Genomic DNA, 16,190 nt, shown 5'->3' with positions numbered 1-16,190 from the left:
ACGCGATCCACAATTTTCCTGAACCAAACTGTAGATGATGTACTGTTTCCCATATATTTGAGCTGGAAATCCGATATTAACTTCAATTCAAATGCGCCAGCTCATGGAACGACCAAATGAGCTGAAATTTTCAGGAAGTCTTTCTCTAACCCTAAAGAAACACTCTGAGGGGTGCCCCGTGAAATTATACAACTTTATTTTTCTCCCATACTGAGCTAGGCCAGTCTACTGCACAATACCCAACCTCTTTCTTTCACTCTTCCATTAATTGTGTAAAGGCAATAAAAAATCAAAACAGTGCAGAGTCCTGTTGAGAACAATTCCTGCAATTCCTGCTACTTATATGAGGGGTTAGAAGCAAAGGGATGTAAGTGACAAAAACGTTGTTTTAAGAAAATCGGCTCTGATTTTTCCAGCATTTTTTATACAAGTTGTATGAGACCAAAAATGAGCCAGAGCCGGAAAATAATCGAGACCTACTGCAGAAAAGCTCGAAAGCTGTAGATTTTTCTAGTATACTTAACTTAAAACTGACCGAAATGTCACTTACACTGCTCACTCCCAGTAAACACGTGATCGTAAATAATAGGATATACGCGTACAAACGTGGAGGCGATATACGCACATGCGCCATTAGACTGCATTCAAAATGTACGTATATCGCCTTCACGTTTTACGCGTATATCCTATTATTTACGATCACGTGTTTACTGGGCTGCTTTTGCGTTTGTGCTCCTCATATATGATTTTACTTCTATATGAAAAACCATCATGTATTTTTTATGTTGCTGTTTTATTTGGGGAAGGTCACTCTACGCACTTCATTCGGCACAGTTGTGCCTTCAGTGCGCCGAGGTGCGCCAAGCGTGCTAAACGTGCTATAACTTTACATACACTGCTCGCACTATTATGGGTCACCTTGTCACGATTATTAGTCACTCTGTTCCACACGCAATTCAAATGGAAATGACCCATAATAGTGGGTGACCCATGATAGTGTAACCACTGTACCATAAAAATTCAATGAACTGAAATTATGGAAAAACATTCTCAGCAAGCATTGACATATGTATTTTTTTTTTTTCATGTTTGCCTCTTGTTATATAATTTTAAAAAGCTCTTAATATTGCGTTACTTTCCCGTCATGTATATGTAAAACTTTGAATGGAAGGTTTAAGAAACGGCCCACACGAATTCCTAGACAAGGCGGGAACTACAGATATGGAGCGATAAGGAGCATCAACGGTTATGTACGGAATCACGCTGGAAGGGAAGAGGGAGAAATTGGGAGAATTACGATGGAAGCACAGACAGACAGACATAACATCTTGAACAATAATTAGTTTTAATTTATTTCAATTTTAACGAAATGCAAATATTAACACCCAATGTCAAAACTACTGTAACGCGTTTTCAAGACAAAGTAATCGATTGAAGAAGATTTTTCTTGCCAAAATTTGTTTAAATTTTAAATTTTTGTAAAAGTTGGGAACCTCAAAATGTATGAAAAACAGAACCAAAAATTTATGAATATGCCCAAAAAAAGTCCTCAACCCCTAAGTCATGTTGGAAGACAAATTTCATTTCTTAAAATAGCGAAATATTGATAATGCGGACCACTGTGGAGGGTACTAACATTCTGCAGCCATTTTGTGGTCAGTGCATTCGGGGCTTTAATATAATATCAGAGGTTGCATAAACTTTAGAAATTACCTTTTTTGTAAAGTTTAGAAGAGATGTTCAAACTTTTTGCCCAAACGGTTCTTTGTTTTAAAGATGGAGTAAGGAGTGACATGAATTCCTATTTTATTCCCCCAGATTCCTCTACAATTTTCCACCCATTTCTTCGCCTTTGGAATTTGCATTGAGCTGACAACAAGGACACAGTCGTCTTTTTATCATTCGATATAACATTTTCGTCACTATCAATTTGACCATGATGCAAAGCTGATTCCATCACCTTCAGTCCGGTTCTGATGGTGGTGTGTATAGCTTCATTCTGAAATAAAAATAAGTTTATAAATGTGAAATCAACATTTTGAATAGTGTTGGAAGAATTCTTCTGAAGCCGATGCCAACGTGAAAATTTCGTCAAGTCCATGTTTGACATACAGCAAACAACTCAGGTGATTCAATGGTTGCTGAGATGGAAATTTCAGTTCACTGTGATTTTATAGCAACGCACATTGGAAAGTTGTGCCTGTTCGTGTGCCCAAATGTGCCAGAGCTGTGCAAGGCGCACTGCGTAGAGTGACCACCCCCTTGGACTGGCTCGATAAACAATTCTGAACATCCAATAGCAATAGTGCCCCCAGCATTTGGAGCTTGATTAGAAGGGTTTTATCATGCACTGCTATCCCCCCGATCTAATTAGAGCTATAGCAGTAAATGTGCTGCAAATCATGATCATGATTCCTGATTTAAACATATATTTTTATTAATAGTTCTTTCTAAGTTTTATCGGCTCTATCAGTCTTAAGGTAGCTAAAACGACTTTTGCTTCTACTTCTCCGACGTTTCGGCGTATATTTCGCCTTCTTTAAGGTTTAGAGGCTGCGTTTTGTTGTGTGTATTGGTGTCTTGTCCGACTTGTGACCGTCTAAATTGCTAACGGCATCCCACTCAAGGGGGTGGTCACTCTACGCATTTCATTCGGCCCAACTGTGCCTTCAGTGCCAGTGCCAAACGTGCTATAATACTACATGCCATAAAAACTCAATGAACTGAAATTATATAAAAACGTTCTCAGCAAGCATTGATATATGTTTTATTTTTCTTTTTTGCTCTGAATTTTGCATCACTTCCCCATCAGGGAATGCTCTTTATGGGGCTGTGGATACGTTTACATTATAGCTAAGTATGCTGTTTCGCTCAAGAAAAGTAAAGAAATTCCTTGACAAAATGGGTCAAGAAATTTCCTACAGAGAGTCCCATTTGAAATGACTTCTCAATTGCGTACTGCGATCAGAAATATGTGATTTTCTGGACCATTTATGGGAAGAAATTTTGCACGCATCGAGATAGGCGATTCCTTTTCTTGTCAGTAGCAAACCAGCCTTATCGCAGGGAAAGCTAAGTCGTAAAGGAAGGTTCAGGAAACAGTCCACATGAATTCCAGGACAATATATGAATTGCGATAAGGAGCGTCAACAATTACGAGAGTGGTGGAAGGGAAAGGAATGCGAAGAACATTACGATGGAATTATTGCAATGCAATGAGACGTATGTCATGCGTGGACCAATGGAATCCTATTACATACGATGGCGATGATATCGAACTAGAAGGGAGACAAAAAATTACATTCCAAGCGAATGTTGGTCATATTTGGACATTAGTCGGCAATTCTGCTGCCAGTGCTTTCGGGTCTTCATTGTTTATGAAAGGTTGCATATCTTTCAGAAATAAACATTTTTTCTGAAGTTTAGGGAAGGTTAAAATATGACCCTTCGTTTTTCGGGGTTTCTGGACCCTTCCCTCTCCCTCCTCTTTTACGCTTTTTGTGATACCAGCAAACATGTTGTCACACTTTCGTAGACCGTCCCACCTTCCCCTAACGAGAACGTCATTTTTGAACGTTCCCTTAGGAAAAATTTTCATTTTTTTTCCCCAAACGCTTCGTCGTTTGACAGTATATATATTTTTGTTATTTCCCCAGATTCCCCTACATTTTTCACTCGTTTCTTTGCCTTAGAAATTAGATTCGAGTCGATGCCAGGGCCACTGACGCTTGCTTTGTATCGTTTAATAGAACTTTTTATTCGCTAACAATTTTGCACTACATAAAGGACATCAGGAAAGCCGATCCCTAGAGTGTGGTTCAATGGGTTGGTGTCACTCTATAGCTTCGCTCTGAAATAAAAAGGATTATAAATCTCTAAATAAACATATTAAATAGTTTTAGAAGGATTCTTCTGAAGTTGAAGCAACGTGTAATTTTCGTTAAATCCGTGTTTGACATATTGCAAAAAATCAATGATTGCCAAGACGTAAATTTCAGTTCACTGTGATTATTATAGCAACCCACTTTGGTAAGGTGTGCCAGTCAATGCGCCAAAATGTGCCATAGCTGCGCGAGGCACAGTGCGGAGAGTGACCACCCCCTTGGTCCCACTATGATCTGTGCGTATCAATCTTTGTAGCTCTCACTGTATTCCGAAATGTTTCCCTAGGCTTTTAATATAGCTTTCGCCGGCACCTACGCTTTTCGATAAAAGCTAACTCCTAACGAGGTCCGTCGCACTCGGGCTCAGATTGGGTACCACTTCTAGTACTGCATTTGGTCCCTCGGTAGTGCAAAAGGTACCCAAGTTTGACACATCGCAGTACACTGATACGCACAGATCATAGTGGGACGCCATTAGAAATTTTAGACGGTCACAAGTTGGACAAGACAGCAATACACACAACAAAACGCAGCCTCTAAACCCTTGAATAAGGCAAAACATACGCCGAAACGTCGGAGAAGTAGAAGCAAAAGTCGTTTTAGCTGCCATAAGACTGATAGAGCCGATAAAACTTAGAAAGAATCTTAGTCATCACAGTCGAAAACAATCATCAAATTTATCAATAGTTCAATACCACAATAAAGTGATGCAAATTTTTAGCTCCCCTATGCTTAAACGATTTTAATTATGGTAAATAGCATCCTCCCAAAGTTTGGAGTGATTCAGAAGAAATTTGACTGTGCACACGCCATTTGAAGTTTATATGGAGATTACTATGGAAAACGCCAATATTTTGTGTTCATCCCTCTATCTCTTCGTCATAATATTTTATGGGAAATTGAACAAATTCATCTATTGTAAATTCTTCCCAGCTACAACTTTGCCGAAGACCACTTTTTGATTGGACGTCAGGATAAATTTTTATTCATCATCATAAAGTGGGTTTGCATTTTACATGCTTAACCAACTGCTCGGCAGGCAACAGTGGTGCTCCTGGCGGGTAGAATAGATCAAAGTAATCCAGGCTACTATGTCCTACAGCAAAAAAGCAGTGTTGCTCTGAAAGTAATTGAATGATCACCTCAGTGTGGTTTGGACTTTGGAATCAAGAATAACAAAATATCCAGACATCCAATCAAAATGTGGTCTTCGGCAAAGTTGTAGCTGGGATAATTTCACTTGAGATGAGTGTGTTCACTTTTCCATAGATTATTATGACGAGCAGTTGGAGGACTGAACACAAAAGGTTTGCCTTTTCCATAGTAATTTCCATATAAATTTCAAATAGCGTGTGCACAACCAAATTTCTTCCAAATCGCTTCAAATTTTGGGAGGATCATTTTCATTATAATTGACATCGTTAAGGCATAGGGGAGCAAAAACTTCAAAATTTTCATCAGTTTAAAACCACAAGCAGCCCTCAATAGTTTTTCAATATCTCGATGAGGTTTTTTTAATAGTTTAAACAATGTTTCAATAATATCAACTTGAATTGTATTGTCCACAACTGGACTACTGAACAATACTTAATTGACGTATAACACCAAAAGATGGTACTTAGTACGTAGTTATTCGTTCCTCCTCGATTAAGTATTAAAAATTATCTAGTATAGAATACGCTAGTTTGGTGCACTGCAGCAATTTTCTTCTGCTCGGGTATGAAGTTATAAGGATAGGGCCGTACCTACCCAAAACGGTTAGCTCAGCAGCGTAGAGTGTGTCGCTAGTGGTCGAGAGTCGCGAGTCGAATTGAACATGAATCGCCACCACCTAGGGATGATCGCAATCGCTGCTGCTGATATTCCTCCTCTGGCAGTAGTGGAGGTGGCGTTACTTACTTCTGCTTCGGCAGCGGTTGCACAGTAGTTCGATTGACTGCCCGGAAAATGGAGGAAAACACCTTCAGCAGGATTGGCGGCAAGTATGTGTTCATCTGCAAAGTCCTGTCCATTTTCGGGGCTATCTACTACTTCAACCAGCTGATCGAACGGAAACCGATCTGTGTTGATGTGTCGTGTACTGACAGTGAGTATATTGCTGTGCTTCGGTCGATTTGATTGGCGGAGCATTGCTATCCAATTGGCGCCAAAAGACACGATTTGATTAATGACTTTTGTTTTCCCATTCTTACAGGCACCAAAAATGTCATCACTCTCACGATCAAGATGATCATTTGCATACTGTCATCGCTGCTGGTGGGATTCGTCAAGACTGGCCTGAAGGAGGTGAGTAATGGCCTAGCACGTGCTCAAACGTTCCTTAAAAGGTTAAAGGACTTTCGTAATTCACGCGAGAAACTGTCTCTTTTGAAATCTCAGATGAAGATCTCCTACATTCGGACATACCGGGTGTTTATGCTCATCCGAAACCTCATTCTGCTGATGCTGTGGACATTCGAAATCCTGATTCGGAAACCGACGCAAAGCAACGCCGAGGAGGAAGACGAAAAGATGGCTCAGTACATGGCGTTGACGTTGTTCGTCAGTAGTCTAGGTAAGATCCGATCGATCGTTTGAAATGAGAGTAGACTGACTGATGTTACGAATTGTTCTCCGGTTTCCTGCGGAAAAAAACAGTCATCACCGGTGTGGAGCTGTTGATTTTGCGAGGCGTTCAGTGCTTGACGGAGGAAAAGTTGGCGGAGGAAAGGAGCTGTCTTGGGGCGTAACGTTGCAACGGGAATTCGTGGAGTTGTTCGCTGTTAGGTTTCGGATTGCTACTAAAGATTGTGATTCAATTGATAACATGTTACATGGTGCCCAAACAAATGAAAATCCAGTGAAAATTGTGTTAATATTGTGCTTCTAGCTGCAGAACGTAGATTGAAAATTAATTTTGAGTATTATCTAACGTCTAGCATCTTAATCAGCGTTCTACAGTGTGGTTGATGATGAGTTGAAATCGTAATATAAATATTTCAGGAGAAGAATAAACTTTGTTTAGGTCCTGAAGTCTGAATAAACTAAGTGCAGCGAAGGTGTTACCAAAGTTATTACGGTGAAAGTGTATCGAATTATGTATTGATTTGCAGTTGAAAATCTAGCAGTAAAACGATATTGACTGGCTCAATTACCTTCCTGTGTTGCCTTTGTAAGATACGGATATTATAAGGCAGTGAATTACGAAAATTATCTTTTTATGTGAAATAAAAATTTATATCGAGCTGTGATAGAAGAAAACAGACTTATCAGTTTTCGATCAATCTAGAATATGATCATCGTAGGACCGTATCATATCTGTCCTTGAAGTACGAACTCAATGCTTTCTTATAAAGTATTGCGTGTGTGAGAAAAGAAATCGAAGCACTTTGGATCAAAATCCAATTTTTCCGTCGACACTTACTCTTACCGTCAACTTCTCTCAAGACTGTCATAAAATCGCAACACAGTGCAACACACAAAATTCAAAATTTCGAACTTATCATTCAAAACCTAGATATGGTTTAGTTATTATGGGTGTGCACTTTCAGGATCTGAAGAAAGAATTTTGTTTATATTCGATGACCTCAAAAAAGGTTGCACTGTGTAACTCTTGCGAAAATATTTGCCCATCATCGTACGGACTATGAATGATGTCCAATAGCCGCCGACAAGAGCAACGTAAACGGCTCGTAGCTGGCGGTCGTTCATCACTTCACAGTGCTAAAAACGCAAGAAAAGTAGCGGGAAATGAGTTCAATTTCGATCATCGATTGACGACAATCTGGCAGAGAAACTAGAAGCAACGTGGACTGATGAAGAACGAGTAGGAAGGAGAGGATCTCTCAAAATTATTACCGTGACGAAGAATTGATACAGTTGATTTTCATGTTTTATTTTTATTTTTATCACGAATCGGCAATTGGTCACTGTTTGGAAGCACGCCAACTGTAATAAGTGAAGAAAAATTCCAGAATTAAAAAAGTAAGCCTCAGGGGACCAGAGCAGGAAAAAATTATGCCGAATTTCATCTCCGCCAGTAGCGTAGCAGGATGGTGCGGTTCGCCCATAGTTAAGATAAGGTATTCGTAATGCAGTAGAAATGTATTATGCAAACAAGCATTGCAAAATCAATGATGCACCCCAATCAGCATTCTTCTATCTCTTCTTCTTCATCTTCTTGGCATGACGTCATCACTGGGACAGATCCTGCTTCCAGGCTTAGTGTTCAATGAGCACTTCCACAGTTATTAACTGAGAGCTTTCTTTGCCAAAGTTACCATTTTCGCATTCGTATATTGTGCGGCAAGTACGATGATACTTTATGCCCAGGGAAGTCGAGGAAATTTTCATAACGAAAAGATCCTGGACCGGCCGAGAACCGAACCCAGACACCTTCAGCATGGCTTTGCTTTGTAGCCGCGGACTCTAACCACTCGTTTGAGGAAGGCCTGTGAATGAATTACCAATTCTAAATTTTCCAAGAAATCTTAAAGATAAGAAAAAGAAATAAAACACTTTGGATCATTTTTTTCCGTCGACACTTATCTACTTCTCTCAAGTTCGTCATAAAATCTACCTCAATTTATTTTTTTTTTGCGTGAATATTTACCCTTCATCGCGCGGAATACCAATGCTTTGCAATAACCGCTGACAAGAGTAACGTTAACGGATCGTAACTGCCGGTCGTTCATCACATCGCAGTAGTGCTGAAAATCAGGAAAATTGCGGAAAACGAGTTTAATTTCGATCTTCGATTGACGACAATCTGGCACAGCGATAGATGCGCAATGATAGAAGCTGACGTAGAACGAATAAAATCTCTCAAAATTATTACATGAAGAAGGATTGATACAGTTGAGATCAAACATTGATTTTGATGTTTTATTTTTATTTTTTTCACCAACCGGCAAGTGTTAGTATGATGATTGATGGCTGTTGGGAAGCACGCCAACCATAGTTCCTAAGAGGAAAAGTATAATTCCAGCATTCATAAAAAATAGCCACAGCCAAATTGTGCCAAATTACATATCCATTAGTGGCGTAAAGCTATTTCCTGTTGTAGGACGTACTTCATATTCGTTCTTCTTCTTCTTTCTGGCGTTGCGTCCCCACTGGGACAGAGCCTGCTTCTCAGCTTAGTGCACTTCCACAGTTATTAACTGAGTGCTTACTATGCCAATGACCATTTTTGCATGTGTATATTAGCCTGAGACACGATTATATGAAAAATTAAGATTTCCGCTCCAGTCCACTTTTTGGATTGTATTTAGGTCCCATACCAACTGTGCAAAATTTCAGCTCGATCGGAGAAACTATATTTCAGCGCCAGCCGTTCAAAGTTTGTATGGGATTTACTATGGGAAAACTTACTTTTACAAAGAAAAATCGCCAGAGGTCGTCCATTGACCTCTATGAAAATTCCGATGATTGTGAAAAAAGTTATTGAGCATAGACTATTCGGAAATTTTGCCCGATTTTATTATTATTGTTATTCCTTTACGCGTTAATCAACGTCGCCTTGCCAATAGGTTTTCATTGAATAACTTTTTTCACAAGTGTCGGATTGTTTTGCGGTCTTTGGCAATATTCTTCATCGTAAAAATACCTATCGAGGTCTGTGTTCAGAATTTTTATAAAGGTCAAAGGGCGACCTCTGGCGATTTTTCTTTGTAAAAGTAAGTTTTCCCACAGTAAATCCCATACACACTTTGAACGGCTGGCGCGTAAATATAGTTTCACCGATCGAGCTGAGATTTTGCACAGTTGGTATGGGACCTAAATACAATCCAAAAAGTGGACTGGAGCGAGAATTTAAATTTTGTCCCACACTAGTGTATATCGTGTGGCAGGTACGAAGATACTCTCTATGCCCTGGGAAGTCGAGAAAATTTCCAACCTAAAAAGATCCTCGACCGGTGAGATTCGAACCCACGACCCTCAGCTTGGTCTTGCTGAATAGCTGCGCATTTACCGCTACGGCTATCTTCGTGTATCTTCCCAGTATTTTTTTCAGAATCCTTTCAAAGTTCTCATAAGAATCCTCCAACGATTCTCATCAGAATCCTTTCAGAAAATAACCAGCATCAATGCCGAATTCTCATCAGAATCATTTCGGGATGCTCGTCAGAATTGTTCCAGCATTTTCATCAGAATTAATTGAGCATGAGCATGATTGACCGCCCGCAGATACTACTCCGTTATTGCAACAGCTGTACTTACACAGGGAACCAACAGACACTACTCGGGATCAGTAGCATCCTCAATGTGTAAGTACTGGTGCTCTCATTATTAAAACAAACAATAACGGCGCCGGCTGCATCCGAATGCAGATGAATTTGGGGATGGGAGAGAAATGTTGACGTGTTACTTGCTTTATGGAAGCCGAGGAGTTCTCTGCACTTTCACAAGTAGACACTGGGAGTTTGGATATGGGAATGGTTTAGGTTAAGGATTCGTTTTGGTAAACGATAAATATATAATTTGATATGAATGCCTAACCAGAATCGCGATTTTACTCGAAAAAAACATTGAACACCGAACAAGTTTTCGTCGCTCGCCCCACAGGAGCAAGCAGGTCGAAGGATCAAACACTACTCCATTTTCATCAGAATTGATTGTATCAAAACAAAAAGCTACAAATTGTGACATTGGCTTGACACGAAAATTTAAACAGGACTACGAATATCTCCGGTGGTCATTCTTGGGTTATTTCGGTCGTCAATAAGAACTAAAGTGGTCATTCATTTATAAATGAACTAGAAGAGTCACAGGTATTCGAAATCACAAAGATTAAGCCAAGATGGGGCCAAAACTTTGTTAACTACAAATGAAAGCTATATCCTATCTCTATACGATTTCGCTAAGTTTGCAATGTGTTCCAAGGGAAATATGAGACATATGACGTGGAGAAATACCCAAGATTTATCAAAAAATGTTTTTTTTTGCAAACTGTTCAGCTAGCTGGCGTACGAGGGGTCCACCAATTTGAGAAAACCGAAAGGACCACCCTTAAGTTTCATCGAAAACTAGCGATCAATGACATAAAATTTGAAATCCAACAATGGATGCCGATGGCGGCCTGGTTTCAGCGAGAATTTCTCAATATGGTAGATCTTACCTCGTAACGCACCTCGAAAAGGTGATCTACTCGCGTTACGGGAAATCATCACCATCAGATTATTCACGTATAAATAACATGATGAGCGAAAAATTTTCAATTTTGCAAGAGAAGAAATGGGGACAATCGTACCTACCATTTGATTTAGAGGGAAAAGGCAACATCGTTGGAAGTGGCGAAGCTAAAATAATTAATGCACACTCCATTGCTGTTTGGACTTCTTTCGTTGGGATGGGACACAGGTATTTCTTCCGTATGTCCTGGCTCTGAAGCCTTGGCTTAAGCGCCATTACACGCTCTCTGAAACGAAAAGGAAACACAATCTGATCCCTCTCGCATTTATGCTACAGCACAAGATGAATTAATGTAAAATCCCCAAATTTACAGAGTTGAACGGAAAAGGATAAATTGATATATTGGAAACTCCTCATCAAAGTTGCACTTGAGATTAAATTGCGGTGTTCCATCAAACGCGGTTGTTCTTTTCTTGGACCATTCACCGCGTGGAATTTGGATAAATGCTTTTCAACAGCCACAAGGTGTATCGTATCCAGCGAACCAATCAATATCTTTAATCTAAATATTTATCCAAACATCACTATACCCCGGCACGGGAATGGCTGGGCATGGCGTACCATTGGTACATCGCATACCTGCAAGAATAAAATAGACCCCTTTGTGTGGTCCTTAGCCTCTTGCCAAGAAACTCCTCCCCAACCTCCTCGTGGTACTGGCCGGGCTACGAGTAACCTTGGAGAACTTTAGTCGTATGATGACAAGAAAGGGGCGATTTGCTTTTGCTTCTGCAAACTTGGAGCGTCTGTACTCCATGGAAGGAGCGGCTCACAACAGCGTCTGTTCCCCATGTCAGGGGCGGCTGATCATCGTCCGAGTGCCAGAGAAGGACTCTAAGCTAAACTGCGCACTATGGTCCTCCAAATATTTAGGGGGAATGGTCCTCCGGAAATCTAGGGGGTTGGTGTCAGGCCCTGCAAGCCAACCGTAAAAACACATCAGCACAGGAACGTCAACGAGAGAATACAGACCGGAACAATCGGCAAAGACCACAGCAACGGAAAAGGACTAGCGATTGGAAACTCGGTACGTGGAACTGCAAATCTCTCAAATTCATCGGAAGCACACACATACTCTCCGATGTACTGAAGATCCGCGGTTTCGGCCCTGCAGGAGGTGTGCTGGACAGGTTCGATGGCACGTTAGAGGTAATCATAGATTTGGTCGAATGACAATTAGTTGAATGACGTTTTGTCGAATGACATTTAGTCGAAAGTACATATGGTTGAACGGACATTTCGTCGAATTGGCATTTGGTCGAAAAGTATTAAGTTGTTTTGAGAAACATATGACATCTTGTCGGAAGGTCATTTGAAAAGGGAAAATATTCTACAAGTGACATTTTGTCGTTAATACACAATGATTGCATAATATGTGTTTTTTACATTACTTGCTATAATTTTTCTCATTCAGGCTGATTCTGCGAGTCAGATGAATCATGACAAGCTGATTTTAAATGGAAGAAACTCAGCAGTTGTCACCTGAGTTCACTCTTTTCACCTCACCCGATACACATAATACACACGATTCTCTAGTTTACTTTTTTGTTTTCCTCTGAGTTATTTATCAACTTATTATACTTCTAAGTCGTCGACACCGTCATCATTTTGGATCTAGGAGTATATTTTAGCTGGAAAACACAATAAACTAATTCACGATGGTAAAAAATAGAAAACCGTATCATATAGATGGCTTTTGTGATGCACTTCGTCAGAAGTGTTTCATAAACGCAATTGCCGCTATATTCGATATATTAAGTTGAATTGTATGCAGTCAATTCGGTAATGGTAATCAAATAGTTTTATGCCCGGTCTTAGTCTGCTCGCTGCATTTCAAATTCTTTACCAAATTCGTACGCTTTAAGATCTGAGAATCGAAAAATTTTCCGAGCACTCTTACTGGGTATCGTTGGATAAAGATCAACAGTTATATATGAAGAACGATGACATTTTGAAAGAATAATGAATTTCACAAAAAAAAATCATCATCGGTGAACTTGGAAAAACGATTTTTAATAAATTATCGTATGAAATAAAACGGCCTGTCTGTCTATCCAATAACAGCTTAAGGATAAAATGATTGATAAGAATGATGTACCAATCATATACAATAGTAAATATACTAATCTCGTTGAAAACGTAGTTAGAAACTAATAATCATTTAGATAGATTCATTATAGACTGCTGATGAAAATACTTCAAATAGATCCAATTATTAAAAAAAATCAGTTCGTTTCACCTGTTCATCTGTTGGATTCTTTAACGAATCGTTTCAAAATAATCTTCCGACCAAATGTCCATTCGACCAAACGCCATTGGAATAAATATCATTTGATGAAATGTTTCAAAGCTATTCGACCAAATGTCCATTCGACCAAATGTCCCTTCAACCAAATGTCTTTCGACGAAATGTCCTAAAGCTGTAATCATACCATTTACGTGAGCTGGGAACAGCTTTCATAGTGATGGGTGATATGTAAAGGCGCGTGATCGGGTGGTGGCCTATCAATGAGAGAATGTGCAAGTTGAGGCTCAAAGGCCGAATCTTTAACTTCAGCATAATAAACGTGCATAGCCCACACTCCGGAAGCACTAATGATGACAAGGACGCATTTTACGCGCAGCTCTAACGCGAGTATGACCGCTGCCCAAGCCACGACGTCAAGATCATCATAGGTGATTTGAGCGCTCAGATTGGCCAGGAGGAGGAGTTCAGACCGACGATTGGAAAATTCAGCGCCCACCGGCTGACGAACGAGGACGGCCTACGACTGATAGATTTTGCCGCCTCCAAGAATATGGCCATTCGTAGCACCTATTTCCAGCACAGCCTCCTGGAGATCACCTCAGCAGACAGAATCGCAAATCGACCACGCATTGATCGATGGACGGCACTTCTCCGACATAACCGACGTCAGAACCTATCGTGGCGCTAAGATTCGGCCGTATGAATAAAATGTAGTAAAGTTGAGTTTACTACATTCTCGGTAGTAAACGCTATATGTGGAACATGTTTGTGTCATTTTCCTTTCTACACCTTTCGAAAATGCTACAAACAACGCATTGCTATGAATAAAGGTAGCATTTACTATAAAGCTACTGGTAGTTAGCTTCGGAGGTTGCTACACACGCTTTGAGATTGCGGAATTGAATGGAGTAATTTACTTTTGAGTAAAAACCATGGGAAAACGATATGAGTTTTGATAATTCGGAAGGTATTTTGAGTTTTGCTTAGGAATTCTGATGTTACGAAAATATTCAACCCGCCAATTCTGAAATTCCGGTAAGATTACCGGCAGTAGCAATTTGTAATATCCGTGTGAATTCTGGTATTACGATAATTATGTTATTTTCTAGGAATTTTAGAATGTAGGTAGGAATTCAGATATTTATAATGTAATTCTGAATTTTACGTGTAAATTCTGCAATCTCAGATTTTAAGATTTCCTTTGGAATTCCAGAATTCCTGTAGGAACTTTGGGATTCCGATAGGGATTTCGGATCTTTTATGATAATTCTGGAAGTTTAAATACCATTCAAGGAATATTGCGGAAATATTAGAAATCTGGTAAAAACTCTAGATTTGGGGTGGGAATGGGATTCCGGATATTTATCTCTTAGAATTCTGTGGGTATCATTGAGACGATATTTCTGTAAGAACCTATGAGATTGCGGTGGGATTCCTGCGAATTATTGTGTGAATATTTGTAATTCGAAAAAAATATATTTGTAATTCGGAAAATCAATCTTTGTAATTATTGTAAAAACGTTTAAGATTCCGTTGATCTTCAGTTCCGTTGGAATTTCAAAGCAAAGCTTTAATATAAACCTTTTGAATGTCGGTAAATATTTTATAGATTTCAATGGGATTTTTGTGAAATCCATGAGAATTTTCATAGTTTCAAAGGGAACTCTGGTATTTTAGGGGAGATCCTCATTGAATTCTAACGACTATCAATGGAATCACTACAATTCTCATAAAAATCTTTACATTGTAAGTTAAAGAAATTCCAAGGATACTATCAGAAACCCCATCAAAATAACGAGAATATCACAGAAACACTTAGAACTTCCAGAATTGAACATGTTGTTAAGAAAACGGGGAGCATCAAAATTCTACCGCAATTTTACCAGAATCTCAGTACTGGTGCTAGAAAATATGTGGTTCCTAATTTGATAGCTGTAATCTCAAGATCTATTCATAGATGTTAAGCTAATTAAAAAAAAATCATCAATCACAAGGCTACAGTGGCACTATCTATGCTTCCCATAGCGGCCGTTTTGGTTATTTTTATGATCCATTGTCGCGTAATCGATTAGATTCCATGCATTTCCTTCATATGCATGATTGCATTAATTTTAAGCGTCACTCTGAATAGATTGTTCTCTACGTGCAGAATCACTATGCACTCTGAATGGAAATTTCTTAACGTGCAGCTTCAACTCTCATGTTCGAAAGCAGTAAGTACTACACGTTCGAAAAGTTTTTTATTCATACCAAAAGTGTAGTAAACTTTGTGGATTTTGTTTTTGACTAGATGCTACATGTAGTAAAGTTCAACATTTTTTATTCATATCACCCATCACTACCTGGTGATGACTGCGCCCAAAACTATCCGTCATCAACGATGTACGGTACCGACGCCCGCCGAATGTCGCCAATGCGTACGTGCAGCATCTTGAGGCAGCGTTACCGGATGAGGGTGAGCTCGATAGGGCCCACAGTGCTTCGAACGTATGGCACTTGGGGACAAAAGTCATATCGGGATGTTTTATGCGGTTTTGCCCTACGATGTTGAGGAGGATCTCGTTATACACAAAAAAAACTCATTATTGGCATAAATGACACATATTACATCAGTAATGGCATGAGTGGCTTATACGTCAAATTTTACATTTGACACCATAGAACAGTGCTCGCTTGGAAGAAATGTTCAAAATAAAAATGCATGAAAAAGTACTTGAGTCGTTCGCATGAACGATGTATGTGACATACGTAACCATAAAAGTGTCTCAATAACCAACTTTTTATAAAAATATTGGAGTATGGATTATTCCAATGAATAAAATGAAATCCAATAAAAAAGGTTGAATAAAGTTTCTTTTTATTAGCAACACAATTCATTTACGAGC

General features: G+C 39.4%; 1 protein-coding gene across 1 annotated transcript; it reads left to right on the top strand.

Annotated features, from left to right (window-relative positions):
• The first annotated feature begins 5,670 nt into the window (after positions 1–5,670).
• Positions 5,671–7,128, top strand: LOC5564471. The gene is made up of 4 exons (XM_001648764.2): positions 5,671–5,970; positions 6,079–6,170; positions 6,264–6,438; positions 6,522–7,128. Exons 1-4 carry the CDS (start codon positions 5,832–5,834, stop codon positions 6,611–6,613), a joined length of 498 nt encoding a protein of 165 aa, XP_001648814.1. The 5' UTR covers positions 5,671–5,831; the 3' UTR covers positions 6,614–7,128.
• The last annotated feature ends 9,062 nt before the right edge of the window (positions 7,129–16,190 follow it).

The sequence above is a fragment of the Aedes aegypti genome, chromosome 2 (assembly GCF_002204515.2).
Source record: "Aedes aegypti strain LVP_AGWG chromosome 2, AaegL5.0 Primary Assembly, whole genome shotgun sequence".
Classification (NCBI taxonomy): Eukaryota; Metazoa; Arthropoda; class Insecta; order Diptera; family Culicidae; genus Aedes; species Aedes aegypti.
Note: the sequence above shows the minus strand (reverse complement) of the source record. Positions and strands in the feature narration are given on the sequence as shown.